The sequence below is a fragment of the Dipodomys merriami genome, unplaced genomic scaffold, assembly GCF_024711535.1.
Source record: "Dipodomys merriami isolate MVZ:Mamm:240054 unplaced genomic scaffold, mDipMer1.0.p SCAF_3, whole genome shotgun sequence".
Lineage (NCBI taxonomy): Eukaryota > Metazoa > Chordata > Mammalia > Rodentia > Heteromyidae > Dipodomys > Dipodomys merriami.
In genome coordinates, this window is record NW_027204492.1 from 92418412 (window position 1) to 92435059 (window position 16648).

The 16648-nt window shown below is 41.2% G+C and overlaps 1 protein-coding gene across 2 annotated transcripts; it reads right to left on the reverse strand.

Moving 5' to 3' along the window:
* Positions 1 to 231: 231 nt before the first annotated feature.
* Positions 232 to 16430, reverse strand: Ddx3x (DEAD-box helicase 3 X-linked). 2 transcript variants are annotated; one of them, XM_070040611.1, is made up of 17 exons: positions 15904 to 16430; positions 12539 to 12596; positions 11762 to 11809; positions 10017 to 10149; positions 9002 to 9160; positions 8821 to 8920; positions 8181 to 8316; positions 7938 to 8023; positions 7260 to 7358; positions 7017 to 7177; positions 6617 to 6761; positions 6384 to 6528; positions 5183 to 5364; positions 4978 to 5095; positions 4657 to 4810; positions 4134 to 4270; positions 232 to 401 (listed from the first exon to the last, which is right to left on the reverse strand). In XM_070040611.1, exons 1-17 carry the CDS (start codon positions 15946 to 15948, stop codon positions 388 to 390), a joined length of 1920 nt encoding a protein of 639 aa, XP_069896712.1. In that variant the 5' UTR covers positions 15949 to 16430; the 3' UTR covers positions 232 to 387. The 2 variants fall into 2 exon arrangements, with proteins under 2 accessions (XP_069896712.1, XP_069896710.1); XM_070040609.1 differs by lacking the exon at positions 232 to 401 and adding an exon at positions 1377 to 3957 and having other exon boundaries at positions 15904 to 16428.
* Positions 16431 to 16648: the final 218 nt, after the last annotated feature.

The following is a 16648-nucleotide window of genomic DNA, read 5'->3' on the forward strand; positions in this document are numbered from 1 at the left end:
TTCTTCCTATTTATACTTAATACCTGGGATGACAGGCGTGTACCACCACTAGTATTTTAAGATGCCAGAGGGGCATTGTAAACTCTTTGCTCAGGCTGCCCTAGAATCATAATCTAATCTTCCTCTCCTAAGTGGCTGGGACTATGTATGTGAGCCACTGTACTGAGCTTGACTACCCAATTTAGATACAAACGTAAATATACCCCAAAAGGTGCCAGAATAGGCCATGGGTTGAAGCCAAGATGCATAGGGTTTATTTTTCCTGTGCAACAAGGAAATCCAGGAGAAAAATAGTACTGACTTCATCAGATCATCAGGAAAGTAGTCTCCCATATATCTCAGCAGTTTTATGTCCTGTTGCAGACTGGTTCTTGTTATTTCTGTGTATCAGGCTTCTGGTTCTAGAAAAGAAGAAAAACAAACCCAAAACAGTAGAGCCTACATTCTCTCATGACATTTCCTTGGGGACTTCCTGCCTCGAACTGAGATACAGGGCTCCCATGGAGTGGGGGCCAGAGAGGCTGAGGACCCAAGTACATTTCAGGAAGCCAATTGTTATCCTCAAGGAAATCAGGGTTGTGTTAGGAAGGTGGAACCAGAAATGAGAACTGTCATGTCATGGGAGGGGTAAGAGAATGGCAGCATAGACTAGGATGTAGCTCAGTGGCAAAGGACTTGTCTAGCAAGTGCAACATCCTGGGCTCGATCCCCAGTACAAAAAAAAAAAAAAAAAGATTAAAAAAATCCAACCCTTACACCTATAATCCTAGCTACTCAGTAGGCTGAGATCTGAGGATCACAGTTCAAAGCCAGCCCAGGCAGGAAACTCTGTGAGACTCCTCTCCAACTAACCACCAGAAAACCAGAAGTGGCACTGTGGCTCAAGTGGTAGAGCGCTAGCCTTGAGCCAAAGAGCTAGCTCAGGGACAGTGCCCAGAACGAGTGACCAAAAAAAAAAAAAAAAAAAAAAGTAAGCAAAAATGAAACAAGAACTGAATACATGGTGCCTGTGTTCCATTTTACCACTGATCCAACATGTTGGATCACTAACGATTGACATAGTTCATGTTATCCAACCAACTACTTTTTCCACCAATTCCTTCAAATGACAAACACCCATGATTCTTGAAAGTGCAAACCAAATTGCAATGCAACTGTATGTAGACAGTTCCTTTTAGACACCCTACTTGATACAAAAATCTCATTCATAGCACCAGTCAGCAGCAGAGTATTTATGTCTACACCGAAGCATCTCAGAAAACCAGCACTGGACAGCCATCAAGGGTAAAAAACAGGAACACGTTTTACAGGTTTCAAGCAAGAGCACAACTTTATTTTCACCTCTAAAAATAACCACAATTGACAACAACAAAGGAGACTGTGCAGTTCAACTTTTTATTTTAATAAAATCAGAATATGCACAGCACATGCAGTGCTAGCATCTAAACTAATACAATAAGCAATTACTAAAGCTACAGTGACTTGAGGTTCAATCTTTACATTCAGCAAGTTTAACTTCTTACATAATTTTTGAAACATTAACTGAAAATATTGCTTGCTGATAAAACTTGCTCAAATGCTCTCACTGAATGTACAAGTCACTGATTATGCCAATACAACAAAGATAACCACATGTTTGAGGATTGCAATGTGCCAGACATTCACTGAAAATAAAAACACACAACTAAACAAAACTCACACAACAAACATCTGAGAATCTGGACACTTCATATCAGTGTTTTGAAGTGTTTCATTAATATCTTAAGACAAGTGTATCAAAACCTTGGCATGATTTAAATTTCAAGTCGCCAATTTTGTTTTTACTAACATCAGAAAGGTATGGCTATACTGCCAATGCCGGGTCTGCTTAATTTGACTTAAGAGTTTAATATGACTTAACATTAAAAGCTCACACTACCCCGAAATATATAATTTCACGCATACGGTGACATTCAACATTCAAGTGCCAGTGTTTTTGTACTGTCTTTTGGTCAAGTTTCTTTAAACTTTCAAAGAATCACTTTTAGGCTTACAAAAATAAATATTTGTCAAAATGTTCAATAAATATTACATAAAACTAGCAGCAAAAAGTATCTAGAAATCTGTCGTGTGCAAATAGTTTTCTTACCAACCATCATTCCTATGGTCCCAAATAAATTTTAGAATCTAGTCCCATCCCCTTCCTAGACAAGCTGCGTTCAACAATCTCCAAGAGACAAAATAAGATTGGAAGTTTAAGGACACGCACACAAGACATATATATAAAATTCTCTGAATGTGCAATAAAAGAAGTACTTTGTAAAAAGTTATGGGCAAAATGTACAAGGGCCTAAACCTAGACTAATTGAAATAGCACCATAACAAATGACCTCAATACTGTCAAGTGCACCTACTTAATAAAAGTTTTAGAACAAGGCACAATACACTTGAAAATCTATTGCACTTTAGGAAAATTTTGCCGTCTTCCTATGCCACTGTAAAAAGATTGAGCGTTTTGATCACTGCATTCTGGCCCCAAAATTAGCCCAGAAATCCAAGTGGCAGAGGCATTTTAGTGGTGGACAATGCTCATCTTTGGCCAGATTTAGCATAAACAGACTATAAATACAATGGAAACCTATGCAACTAAAACTGACTAAACTGCACTGTAGAGCACAATTGACACCTTGTGCAGTTATTGTACATATTTCCAACCTGTGTGATCTCAAAGATTTCAGTTTGTTTACTCTTCTGGAGCCATTTTTACAAAGTCTATAGTAAGCCAGTTTAACATCTCAACGCAGCTTGAACAGAGTAATGTGAATCGGCATTTAAAATAAAGCCTGCTGCATTTAATTCTTCCTGTTCATCCCCTCTTGACCAAAAAACATCAACACTAGCATGCGTTATTCGACCAAAAATCATCCAGGGCCCTAATGAGGGCTGGTCATTGCTGTGGTCAGCCATTCTACCATTTCAATTTCACTTATGGCAGGCATTTAAAAAGTCAAAGTAGATGAATTCTCCTAAAAACCTATTTCAAGTTATCAGACCTTTAAACTTTCCCTGTAATAATATGCCCACATTTGGCTAGCTCATAATGAATGATCTGCCTAAACATTGAAAGAGGAATTGCTGTATTTACTTGCATTAACTTTGAAAACAGTGCTTTGAATGTATGCATGTATTCATACATCACCTCATCATGACTGGAATGGCTTGTTTAAAGACTATCAGGTTCTAAATACCTATCCAGGATAGAGTGAGCAAATCAGAACTTTAACTTAATACAGTTTGCCACATTAGAAACTAATTCCATTAATATACTTTAAGACGTTTGTTGTTTGTTTTCCAATCTGCAAGTATCAAAAAAGCCCTAATGCAGGCTACCGCTTAAGTTTTTTTTCCCTTATATTATTTATGGATGAATCGATGATTCCTGTTAAGTTGTATCACACCTGTGTGCCAAGGTTTGATTATAGCCCAAGTTCAGTAAATTTTTTTTTTTGTCAAAACAATTGGTATATCTTGAGCATTACTGAGCCAACAGGACATCAAAATAAAAAGTTGTCTAAAGTTAAAGGCACAGTACATTAACAAACAAATGATCCTCAGTCACAAAATTATAAATGCAGTTTGGGATGGGGGTAGGCGGGAGGGGAGTTAATCCAAACTACAGCAATGAAGTCTTCAAACCACCTCCTGAACAGGGCTGCTGATTGTTCCTTTCATCTTTTCTTGTGACCTTGAGCTCCCTTAAAAAAAAAATTTCAGTGGAGAATCACAGCTGGTAATGTACTGCGAGTTCTTGAAGCTACACAAGGTATAGTCTGGCTAAGTTACATGTGGTTTCCATATTAGCTTGTTTGGCAGGGTGACCTACTGCAAGGCAGGTTCAGTTGTTACTCCACCAGTCAACCCCCTGGGAGTTATAGTTTCCTCCATATCCATCACTGTTGTAATAGCTTCCATAGCCACCTAATGAGAGATTTAAAAGAGAACATTACACCATCCACTGTTCAATATCCTTCCAAACTTTGAAGTGCAATCAACCAGCTTAACTCCGCCTGATGGTCAGAACTGCACTTGGCAGAGGACTAAAAAGCAAAATGCCCTTCCAAAAGTGGTAAAGTTAAACATTAAATACCACCTACCTCCCCCGAAGCCCCTGCTGCTCCCATGGCCTCCTCCTCCACTGCGGCTACTGCTTGCACGGCTGCTGCTGAAGCTGGAGCTGCTGGCCCCACTACTTTGTCGATAGTCTCTGGCACCAAATCCTCCACTAAACCTACTACAAGGGGAAAAACAAGGAAAAAAGAAATTGTAGTTCCCACAAAACAAATAAGTCAATCACATTCCAACATTCCCAGGGTACACTTTTGGACTTTCCCAAGCCATTTCCTGGGGGCTTAAGAGGTGTGGCTCAGATTGTAGAGCAACGGAAAGAACAATTTCCCACCCAGTCATACTTTCCCCAACAGGGGTAGATCCATTCAAAGGTCTTAGAAGGGTATAGAAAGGCTGGTGTTACCACAAACTTATTGGCCCCCTTTTACCTAACCACTTACTCAAAACAGTGGAAGGAAAGGCTTTTAAATACTAAAAAGTTAACTCTAGATCTTGTGCAGACCCAAGAAGTGCAGAAAAACCTCACCCCCTTTATATATTATGCCTTACCTCTTGGAACGTCCACGACTGCTACCCTTGTAGTGGTGTTCAAAAGCCAAACTTTCTAACCAAGATGGCACTTCTTGTTTGGCTTCAACAAGAAGATCCAATAAATCCTTGGTAATATTTCCATTCTTATCATTGAAGAATGAGGTGGCAAGACCTAGAATAGTTCAAATGAGTATATGAAATATGAAAATAAAAGGCCTTCCACAAAAGTAGCTTAGCAGTCTTGCTATATCAAGTAAAAAAAGTAATATTAACCAATTCAAGGTTCTTTACAAAGAGATTATAAGAGAATCACATCACCCACACCATCCAAACGCTTACCAAGATTTCCTACACGTCCTGTACGACCTATGCGATGCACATATTCTTCAATATCACTAGGCAAGTCAAAATTGATAACATGCTTCACATTAGAAATATCTAGTCCTCTTGCTGCTACCTGCAAAACAGTACTTGTTATATATGGTCTGAGTAAAAGATTGCAAACACATAAACATGCTGAATTTTAAAAGCATATTATACATACTGCTGTAGCCACCAGAATTGGGCATTTTCCTGAGCGGAATTGGTGAAGGGCCTCTTCTCTCTCTCTTTGTGAACGGTCTCCATGGATACTGGTGCAAGCATATCCTTCATTATATAAGAAACCCTCCAGAGAATCTGCACCCTTTTTGGTCTCCACAAATACCAAGGTCAGTGAATTCTTGCCTAAATTTGGAAAAAAAAAAAAGATTTTTTTAATTATTATAGCTGAATTCTATTTGTACTTAGTAAATACAAAACAATTAAATGGACTGTTTGAACAGGGTATTAGGAATGGAAAAGTATTACTAGTGATCCAGCCCTGAGCCAGCCGGGAGAAGAAAGTTTGTGAGACTCTACTTCCAAATAAACACCAAAGGGGCTGGGAAGGTGGCTCAGTGGTAGAGCGTTTGCCTTGCATGCTTGAGGCCCTGGGTTCGATTCCTCAGCACCACATAAGCAAATAGAAAAAAGCCGGAAGTGGCGCTGTGGCTCAAGTGGTAGAGCGCTAGCCTTGAGCTGAAGAGCTGAGGGACAGCGCCTAAGCCCAGAGTTCAGGCCCCACGACCGGACCCCCCCAAATAAACACCAAAACACTAAAGGTGGAGATGTGGCTCAGGTGGTAGAGTCTAGTCTTGAGCACAAAAGCAGAGACAGATGGCTGGGAAGGTGGCTCAGAGGTAGAGCTCTTGCCTTGCATGCATGAGGCCCTGGGTTTGATTCCTTAGCACCACATAAGCAGGAAAAAAAAAGCTGGAAGTGGTGCTGTGGCTCAAGTGGTAGAGCGCTAGCCTTGAGCTGAAGAGCTGAGGGACAGCGCCCAGGCCCAGAGTTCAGGCCCACGACCAGACCCAAAAAAAAAAAAAAAAAAAGCAGAGACAGCTTTCCAGGCTCTGAGTTTGCCCCAGGACTGGCCAAAAAATAAAGGTGGGGAGGGGGGGTGCAGGGAACTTACCAGAACAAAAGGTCTAAAGATGTGGCTCATGCAGTAGAGTGCCTGTCTAGCCAACCAATTAGGAAGCCCTGACCTCAAATCCCAGTACTACCCCCTAAAAATTTTAAATGTCTGGGCACTGGTGGTTCTAGCTACTTAGGGAGCTCAAATCTGAGGATCAGTTTGAAGCCAACCAAGGTAAGAAAAACAAATTTTCAAAATACCAAAAGAAATTGTCGTTACCCAAGCTATCAAAGCAATACATAATTACCTGTTGCATTTAGGAGGTCAAGAAGAAATGATCTTTTGTCTGGCTCTTCCACCCAAACCACTTTCTGTGTGATGTTTTCAGAAGTAGATCCAACTCTTCCTACAGCCAGAAATATGTACTCATCCAAAAAGTCACGGGCTAAAATCTGGGGTGGAGGGAGAGAATAAACAACAAACCTTAAAAATAGTATCCACAGAAACGAACTTAACAAAAATAGCATCATCATAAAGTACCTGTATTTCCTTAGGAAAAGTAGCACTAAACATCATAGTGTGGCGGACACCCTTTGGAGGCATAGTATCTTGTTCAATTATTCTACGGATCTGAGGTTCAAAACCCATATCCAACATCCGATCAGCCTCGTCCAACACCAAGTATCTTTCATGAAGGAAAAAAAAAAATGAAAAGATGGGATTTAAGGTTTCATCTGTATGGAATTAGGATCTTTGCCACAAGGTCCCAGATCATAAATCAGTACTTCTTACTTGCCCATGACTTGGTCTGAACATTTTAGAATGATTTTTCAATATTAAAATTATGATTTACATTTTGTGAAAAAGGACTAAATCACTTCTTGACCTTGAAATAAAATGTTAATGTCACAAAAGTAACAGTCACTTATTTTTAACATACTTGCAGAAGTCTAATCCAATCTTTCCTCTTTCCATCATATCCACTAGACGTCCAGGAGTGGCTACTAACAAGTGGCATCCACGTTCCAAGTCTCGAATCTGCAGACCAATGTCTGCACCACCATAAACCACACAAGGACGAACTCTGGACCTGTATGAGAACTATGAACAAAGAAAATTCCATTAACTCCAACAACTTTCTCATATGATCAAAAAGCAAAAACACTGAAATGGCATTACTTACTTTTCTGGCTTCCTCATAGATTTGCACTGCCAATTCTCTTGTTGGTGCCAATACCAAGGAGATTGGATATTGTTTGCGGCGCCCGTATCTTCCATTTTCCTACAAAATAAAAATGCCAACCCTTATCGTGTGTGTGTGTGTGTGTGTGTGTGTGTGTGTGTGTGTGTGTGTGTGTGTGTGTGTGTGTGTGTGTGTGTGTGTGTGTGTGTGTGTGTGTGTGTGTGTGTGTGTGTGTGTGTGTGTGTGTGTGTGTGTGTGTGTGTGTGTGTGTGTGTCCGTCCTCGGGCTTGATCTCAGGGCCTGGGTACTTACTGTCCCTGAGTTCTTTTTGATTAAGGCTATGTTCTACCACTTTGAGCCACAGCACCACTTGAGCAGTTAATTGGAATTAAGAGTCTCATGGGGACTTTCTTCCCTGAGCTGGCTTTGAACAGGGGATACTGAGATCTAAGCCTCCTGAATAGGTAAGATTACAGGCATAAGACACCAACGCCTGGCTTTCCTTTTGCAATGTTTATAAACTTCTTTAGATACTAGTCTAATAAAGCTTCATTTAGAACCGGCTTCCATTTTATAAGGAAATAACTGGGCTGAGTGTATAGCTTAGTGTAAAGCAGCCAGCACTATACTATGTCCAAGGACCTGGGTTCCAACTCGACATCGAACAAAAAAAATTACCTTCATAGCCCTCACAGACTCGCCTGGACCATCTGCATAAATCTGACTCAAGATGGGCAAGAGAAATGCTGCAGTTTTTCCAGACCCTGTTACAAAGAAAGGATGCCCATTCAATCACAGTAAAAAAAAGTCCTTGATAATTTATGTCTTCTTTCATAGAACAAACAGCAGAACTGAGCAGTTACAAGAGTCCACATGGTCCACAAACTTATTAGTATTATCTGATCCAAGTGTCTTGCTTACCTGTTTGGGCACAAGCCATCAAGTCTCTTTTCTCCTTGATAATAGGAATAGCATGCTTTTGTACTGGAGTTGGGCGAGTATAACGAGTAAGCTCAATGTTTCCCATAATAATTTCTCCCATCTCAACATCACTGAACTGTGAAAAAATAAAATGACTGAAATATGCTATATGGAACCTTCTACTTTATGCTATCAGCAACAAAGGCAGTAACTGTTAACAGCCCCTTAACTGTGTTACAAATGTAACTTTAGTAAAGTTACTTTAAAGTTTGTTACACTGAGAAAAGTCTCCAACCTCCATTATCTTTGAAAATACATTGTTTTCTTTTCTTTTCTTTTTTTAAGAGTCTTAGGGCTTGAATTCAGGGCCTGGGCGTTGTCGGAGCTTCTTTTGCTCAAGGCTAGTCCTCTACATGCACGAGCACAGTGCCACTTCTAGCTTTTTCTGCATATGTGGTATTGAGGAATCAAACCCAGGGCTTCATACATGCTAGGCAAGCACTTCACCACTAAACTCCCAGCCCTGAGAACACATCATTTTTAATAACAAATTTGTAATGGCGAGAACCTTCCACAAACTATATTTAGGAAAACCCATGTCATTCTGATTTGTCCTAACACGGTAGACAAGAAGACTTACACTTTCAATATGTGGAGGACAGTTGTTGCCTGTTGCCTCAACGGGAATGTCATCATATTTCTCAAAGTTAATCCCAGTGTTGCCTCCAGAAAAGAGTTCTCTGAAATCCAAAGATTGGTAAGTTTATGTGCTCTACCACACTACTAAGGATTCATCAAAACAAGTAGTTCAAAAACTCAACTGTTCCAAGCGTTCACTTGGTGGGAGGGGTTTGGACCAGTCATCTTCATCTGATTTGTCACACCAGCGACTGTTTCCACCACGTTCATACTTGCCAAAGCCACCTCTATCTCCACGGCTGCCAATACCATCATAGTCACTCCTTCCACGATCATCAAATCTGAACAGCACAAGCAATTAATCAGAATAATATCAGACCCCCATCACTATTTCCAAACTCCTATGCAAAGTGGATCATTCATGGATAACTATAAAGATGCCAACAATCCAATCCTGTCTTATTTAATAAAGCTCACTAGATACTAGATTGTCTAAATACCATTTATATAACTTCAACTTTGTAAAATCAGCATCATACTTTCAATAGTCATCAGCCCACACATTTCAACATTAAGAATCAAGTTTTATTTACTTAAAGCTGGTACATAGCTCACACACTCACAGTGCTCACCCAGATAATTATGGTAGGAAAAAGAAGAAAATAGCATACCAAATTATCATAGTATGTCACCTAAAGGAAAATTAACCTGTGTGACAGATTTTGGATAAAAGGTAGAAAATAATCCTTACCTGAATTAAGATGTTTTTAGTTTTAGGCCTGTTTGCGAAAAATCAGGACACAGGACTAACCACAGCTATTAGGCTCGTGGGGTCAGAGTCACCACACTTGTGTAATCAAAAATACAAGGTGTTTAAAAATTGTTATATAGAGTCCACAAAAATCTCAAGCAAATTAGGCCATTCACTAGATGAAACAATTCTTTTAAATAGACTATACAGAACTAGAGAAATAGAAAACTAACGGATTCCATTCACATTTATATTTTTATCTGTTTTCTACATTAACAGGTTTAATTTAGTCAAGATCTCTTATAGCTAAGAAAATACTATGACATTCAAGCAGACTAATGCTTAGCATCCAAGTAAAGATCAGGATGAGTGCTTATCATATTAAAACCAATCTTTAAATTACTACAACATCTATATGTAAGGCAAGAAGACAAGAAACCACTTACCTTCCTCTTGATCCACTTCCTCTATCACTGAAGAAACTAGACTTCCCTCTTGAGTCACTGCGAGACCCAAAACTGCTGTATGCATCTTTATCTTTACTAGAACTCCACCCTGAAGAGTCTTTGTCGTAGAATCCTTTAAAAAATTAAGGTACTCAACCTTTTTTAATCCAAATCCCCACCATGGCTATCCTAACTCTATGAGCTCAGGCACCTCTAGAAATACTCCTAGCATGACATATCTGACAATTAATATCTAGCACTAGCTATACCTGAACACAAACATTAAATCTTTAAAACTCCTCACTAGAAAATAATCAAGTAATCTCACAAAGAATATTCTGAACAAATATTACATCTACAAGGTCAACAACCTTACGTGTGACAGCGATTATAAAATCACATTTTAATTTCCAGTCAATTCACAGGTGTGAATTTGCAAGTGACCATGGTTGTTTTAAACATTTCTTGAGTTACTATTTATCCAGAACCATCAGACTAGTTTATTTTCAACTCCAGTAATAAGCACAATGTTTTTGTGTACAATGCTTTGCAGAGGAAGCATAATACTGTCAAGATGACATCATCTACTCACTATCTATTAGTCTGAGGAATGAGGAATACCTGGAAAAGAAAAACTCTACCCTACACATTCTCAGGGTAGACCAGTCCCTGGGTACAGCTATAAATACTCAACTAAGAGCAGATAACAAAAGTAAATTAGCCCAAGGTCAGGTAGACAGTTTAAAGGCAAATAGAAGGTTTAACTAGCTTCAATGACCCATCATTAAACAGGCAGTTAATTTTTAAGTTATTTTCTTTCTGCCTTTATACCTATCAATTACCAGCCAAGTACCCTTGATATCAATCAAGAATTTCTAAATCTCTGCTAGTTTTTAAATCCCTGATATGGATTCTTTGTTGCATGCAACAAAGGGCTGAAATTGCACAATGCATATACAAATATATTACTGTCTATTCTGAGTACTTGTCCTTTTTCTATCTTTCCTCTCCATGAATTTTCCTTCTTTAAATTTTAGATAATTTTGTCCTATCCACATCACTTAAACCATTAGAAAACCTAGTCATCTGTCATTATCACATCACAGTGTGATTAAAAAAGAACATTAGGTAGCCTGGTGCTGGTGGTTCATGCCTATAATCCTAGCTGCTCAAAGGCTGAGATATGGGGATGGGGTTGGAAACCAGCTCAGGCAGGAATGAGATTCTTATCTCCAATAAGCTACTTAAAAGCTGGAAGTGGAGCTATGGCCCAAGAGATAGAGCACTAAGGGAGCAGGGAGGGGAAAACTCAGGGCAGCTCCTAGGCTGAGTCCAAACCCTACAATAGGCACACAAACACAAAGGACATTAGGTGTCATACTTTGAATGAAACATTTCAAACCCAAGCAGTAATTTTACCTTCATTTGGGCAAATATGCAAGGCACAACTATTGGGGTTATCATAACAGTTTATATAACTCTAATCCAAAGGAAAAGTAGAGTTTTCCACTCTGTGACAGAAGACTTTCTTTTTAAAACTGTGGTGAAAACTGAATTCCAGGGTCTCAGGCTGACCAAGGCATGCACTCTACCAGGAGCTATATCCACAATCCTACATGTTTTTCCAAAGTTAGTAATCAGGATTAATCCTGATACAAACAGAAGAGTATACTATGTATAGATCTCCCAAGTTGCTTTATCTTCTTCAGGCTTTAATTAGATATACAAAACTGGTGAGAACTTACCTTTAGTAGCTTCCCTGTTCCTTAAGTGAGGAGGAATATAGCGCCCTTCTGAAAAAAAAAATAGCATGAAACCCTTTATACTATGAAAGCTTTAATCAAACTTCTATTAGGACACAGGCCAAGAAAATGTTCTTTAAAAGAAAACTCTACCATTAATCTGATCAATTTGCAAGTTAAATTGAGAGAAAAAGGAAACTAATTATAATGCATCAGTGTTACTGGAATAATCTAAGGCCATTTGACTTATCAATCACAAATTAGCCACTGAGGCTTGTTTTTACAACATACAATAACACTATAAAAAGCTGCAAGGTAAAATGTTAAGGAATTGGAAGTTTTAAACACATTATCAGTAAGCCAATTTGCTTTATTAGTAAAAAAAAAAAACTTTCTAAGCTCAAGTGAGGCCCTTCTTGCTTAATAAATGAAGGCAGATCATACAGTTTTCAATAGCTGGAAAGAGAAATGAACTCAAAGGCCTATTGGCAAACAAACCACCCAAGTCCCTTATACCTCATAATAACCTAACTAAAAAGTACTGTTCCCCATTGAATGTCACAAGGAACCCTAATAAATGCATTCATGTACTGTTTTCATGTATCTGTTAAAAATATTTTTTTCCTGTACAGAACTAGACATTGAATCTAGAGCCTTGTGCCTGCAGGCAGAAACTTTATCACGGAGCCAGCCCTGAATTTTAAATATATTCAAGAAAAATTTAAGGATAGTAATCTCTAGCATTCAACAAATATTGAACATACAAAATGTTTTACTTACTGCTAGCTGTACTTCCTCCAGCCTGACTATCTGAAGAGTTCAGGTCTAGGCCAGCAAACTGGAAGAGAATAAGATCAATGGTTAGCAGCAACAGTGCTGAGATACACTAAGTAGTGCTGTTACATTCCAACAATGCTAGCAACATTGAAAACTGTAAAGCTCTAAAGAAACATAACAGTATCACTGACATGTAGAAGGCAACAAATCTAAAAGCTATCTTTAATGTACATTATGAAAAAAGAGACAGAGAAACAGTAACAGACAGAGAGAGAGAGTGGGGGGGGGGGGGAAGATACCAGTGCTAAGTATCTATCCAGTAGAAACCAGGCCCAAATTTGTTACTTCAAAGTAAATTTTGCTCTGTAACATTTTCCATAGTAAAAGCTGCCTAACTGGCAAATTAAAACCTAAAAATTTAGAAACCAAAGCAGGGCGCTGGTGGCTCAGACCTGTAATCCTAGCTACTCAGGAGGCCGAATCAGCCTGGGGCAGTAAAGTCCTCTCAAGATTCTACTCCAATTAACCACTCAAAAACTGGAAATGGCCTGGGGCTCAAGTGGTAGGGCACTAGCCTTGAGCAAAAGAGCTTAGGGGACAGTGCCCAGGCCCTGAGTTCAAGCCCCACAACAAACAAAAAAAAAAGTTTACAAACCATTCTTACATGTTTATTACAGGCATGACAGTGCCTTACCAGTAATCCCCACATTCTGGAGGCTGAGGCAAAAGGTTCACAAGCTGACAAACTGAAGACTATCTCTAGGCTGTAATATAGTTAAAGGACTCATGTTGGCATCAGTTTCTAAATGACAAAGGTTTCCAAATGCCAACTTCCTACTTGGTAGGAACACATCTGGAAAAAAAAGTTAAATCTTAAACCAATCATTCTAGTTTCTTTAGCCTCAAATATATAGCGCAAGTATTTTTAATTAGGATAGTAATACATTAAGAAAAGCCTTAGCCAATATACTTTCCACTAAAGTGAGCAGTATGTTAAAGCTCAACTCAGTGTAGTTAGTTCCTTACTCAAAGTTTAAGTTCAAAGAGCACTTGTCATAAATAGCATTTTAATGCTCTTACAGAGTACATTTTACTGCCCTTTAATGGCCATTTCTACCAATCCCTTTACATTGCTAATTCAAAGACTCAACCTTCTAGAACAAATTTACTTTATGATGACTAATCAAGAAAAGTCTTTTTCCCCAAAAGCCAATCAAAAGGACCAAGTGGGGGAGGGGAGAGAAATGACAAATTGCACAGTAGTGTTATGTCTTGCAAGAAACACCATACTTATAAATCTTTTTACTGTTTGTGTGTTGTGGTCCTGGGGCTTGAACAAGGCCTGGGGCGCTGTCCCCGCGCTTTTTTTTTGTTCAAGGCTTAAATACTACCACTTGAACTCCACTTTTGGCTCTTCTAGTAGTCGAACTACTTTTTCCTGCCGAGGTGGTTTCGAACCCTGATCCTTTGATCTCAGCCTCCTGAGAGCTAGGACTACAGTAGGAGTGAGCCACGGGCGCCAAGCTTTAATCTTGTCTTTAAAAGGTCAATGATACTGTCAAACTACACATATCATCAATGGGATCATTTACAATTGGAAGCGGATGCTTTGCCAAATAGAGATGAGACGGCTTTAGTCTTTAGGGGGACTTCAAAATTTCCGGAATTTCCGATGGGGGCGGGGGGGGGGGGCGGGGAATCCTACACTGCTTTGCTTTCTCCCTGCAGTTGAAAAGTGCTTTAAAACTGAGGGACAAAATTTCTTTAGTCATTTTGTCAGTTCTGTCTTGACAACAAATTAAGAAACAAATGTAAACGCCTGAATAAACTTAAAAGATTATGTCGAAATTCTCGATAGTGGTTCCCCCCCCCCTTTTCGTGATACTGGGTATACAGTAGAGAATTTGCCTGCTGTAATTTCTTATCTAAACCTTAAACGGCCCTGAATGCAGTTTTTCGAGTTAAGTCGATTACAAATTTAAATACGCTTCGTTCCCGTCTAGAGCACAACTGGGTGGGGAAAAAATTCTTAAAACGGGCGCTAGTGACCTTGATATCCACTGGACTTCGTTTGGTCTGTGCTCCGTCCGACACAAGAACTGCTGGTTCTCATTGAAACTGGGAAAAATACTCTCCCAAATGAGATCGTTAAGTCGCCCCACCCCTCAGATCGTGTTCTTCCCGGTTAATTAACACTACAGACTTGGGTGGGGTCTCTGACCAACTATTGACTCTGAAGGCAGCAACAAGTTATTAGCACCCAAAGTGTTTTATTTTCCCCTATGCCATGTTCCTAGTATTTTTGCTCCGGCGAATTAGCCTGGATCGAACATCACCAACAGAGAACTCCTGCCAACTAGCGCGGTATACACCCAGGAGCAGCTCCGAGTTGAAACTGCTAGTGACGGGGCTCAATTAGATCAGATCGTCAAGGAGAAAAAGAGCTATGCGGGGTTGACGTCTCCCAGCCCCGATCAACCTGCATCTCTAGAGCCCAGCGCCGTGGCGCACGCAAAGCCCCAATACCCCCCTCCCTCTCTGCTCCCCCTCCCCCCGTCTGAATTTTCTGCGTCACAAAACTTTCCACTCCGGAAACGCAGCCTGTTCAAGCTGCGGCGCCGGGGCTGCGACAGCCCTGCGGAAACTAGGCTGGAGCTTAACAGCCTGCCAAAGGAAGCCTAAGAACCGGATGCCCGTTTCATCCTCCTTTCCATCCAAGCTCACAGGCTCTGGGGCTTGCTGGCCAACCCTCCCCACGTAATGGACCACAGCGCCGCCCAGCCACTCCGCGCCACACAAAGGAGGCCGACGCCATTACCCAGAGCGAAGGGCACCTCCCCCCAGTGTCGCCCCCTCCCACATTCCCGGGCCGCGTTCCACGCAATGTTCACACGGAAATTGTGCCCACGATCAGGTCTTCTTAAAGGAGAACCCCAGTCTTTGGGAGGTGTTAGGGGCTTAAGCCACCTGAGGCTATTAAATAGGTTTCCAGTCGCTGGCCGCCACGCGGCGCACTCCCCAATTCCACCCCCCCTCCCACGGGTCACTAATCAGGCAGGGATCGCGCGTGCGCGCCATCGTGAGCGCGCCATCGTGAGCGCGCCACCGCGAGCGCCCCTCCCCCCTCCCGCGCACGCACACACAAAAGCCGCCATTGTGACGGCTCAGGGGACAATACCGCGGGCTAAGACACCACCACCTCTCCCGCTGCCTCCTTGTCACTCCACAGACTCTGCACTGACACCCTGTAATCCGAGCCATCCAGAAAAGGGAAACTAACAATGCAACTTAGCGTTGCAACGTAAGTGAAGTTTAGGCTGGGAAAATATGTATACAGTGGCCACCTCGGTCCACTTCTTGCAGCTCACCTGCTGGTCCAGCCCGAGCGCATTTTCCACTGCCACATGACTCATCCCTGAAGAATAACCGAGAACTCGGAGTCTTCCGCTGCTACGCGAATGTAAAGCTTCACCGCAATGACCCTCTCACGGGAGAACTGCGGCTTTGAAAGCGCACGGCGCGGCCACGGACCTAATATACCCACTTGAGCACTGCTACGTCAGCACGTAAGACGTGTGCCCGCCCTCTCACTGAGAGCTGGTCCCAGTCTGCCCGGCTACTGCGTGTACTCTCAGCCCTAATCTCGCGGGACTTCCGAGTCCGTCCCGTGGCCTCTCTTTCTGAATTAAAACCCTAAGCAATAGATGTTGTCCTTTTACATTTCCGCTGCCTTGCTTATTTTCCTCCGTTAATACACTGATCTCATTATCGTACTTCTCGAGATCTCGCGAGAACACGCCGTCTTTCCCTGGGTTCTCTGGCAACGAGGCCTTAAAATTTTAATGTTAGGTTCCTTGTTCCCCTTTCCTCCCCCTATGCACCCAGTTGTTTCTAGCGCCTTCCTTTCGGCCCCCAGGCTTGAAGCTGTCTTTCGCTTTTCTGAAGGCAGCCTTTTCAAAACGAATTAGAGACTTGCCCGAACCCGACAGGACGATGGGTCACGTGACCGCAGATGCCGAACGCGGTGGCCATTTTGTCAAGCCGGAAACGGAGGCTTAAATGCTTCTAGAAAGGGGGTGGGGTGGGAGGAAAGGTGGGGGAGGGGACAAGGAG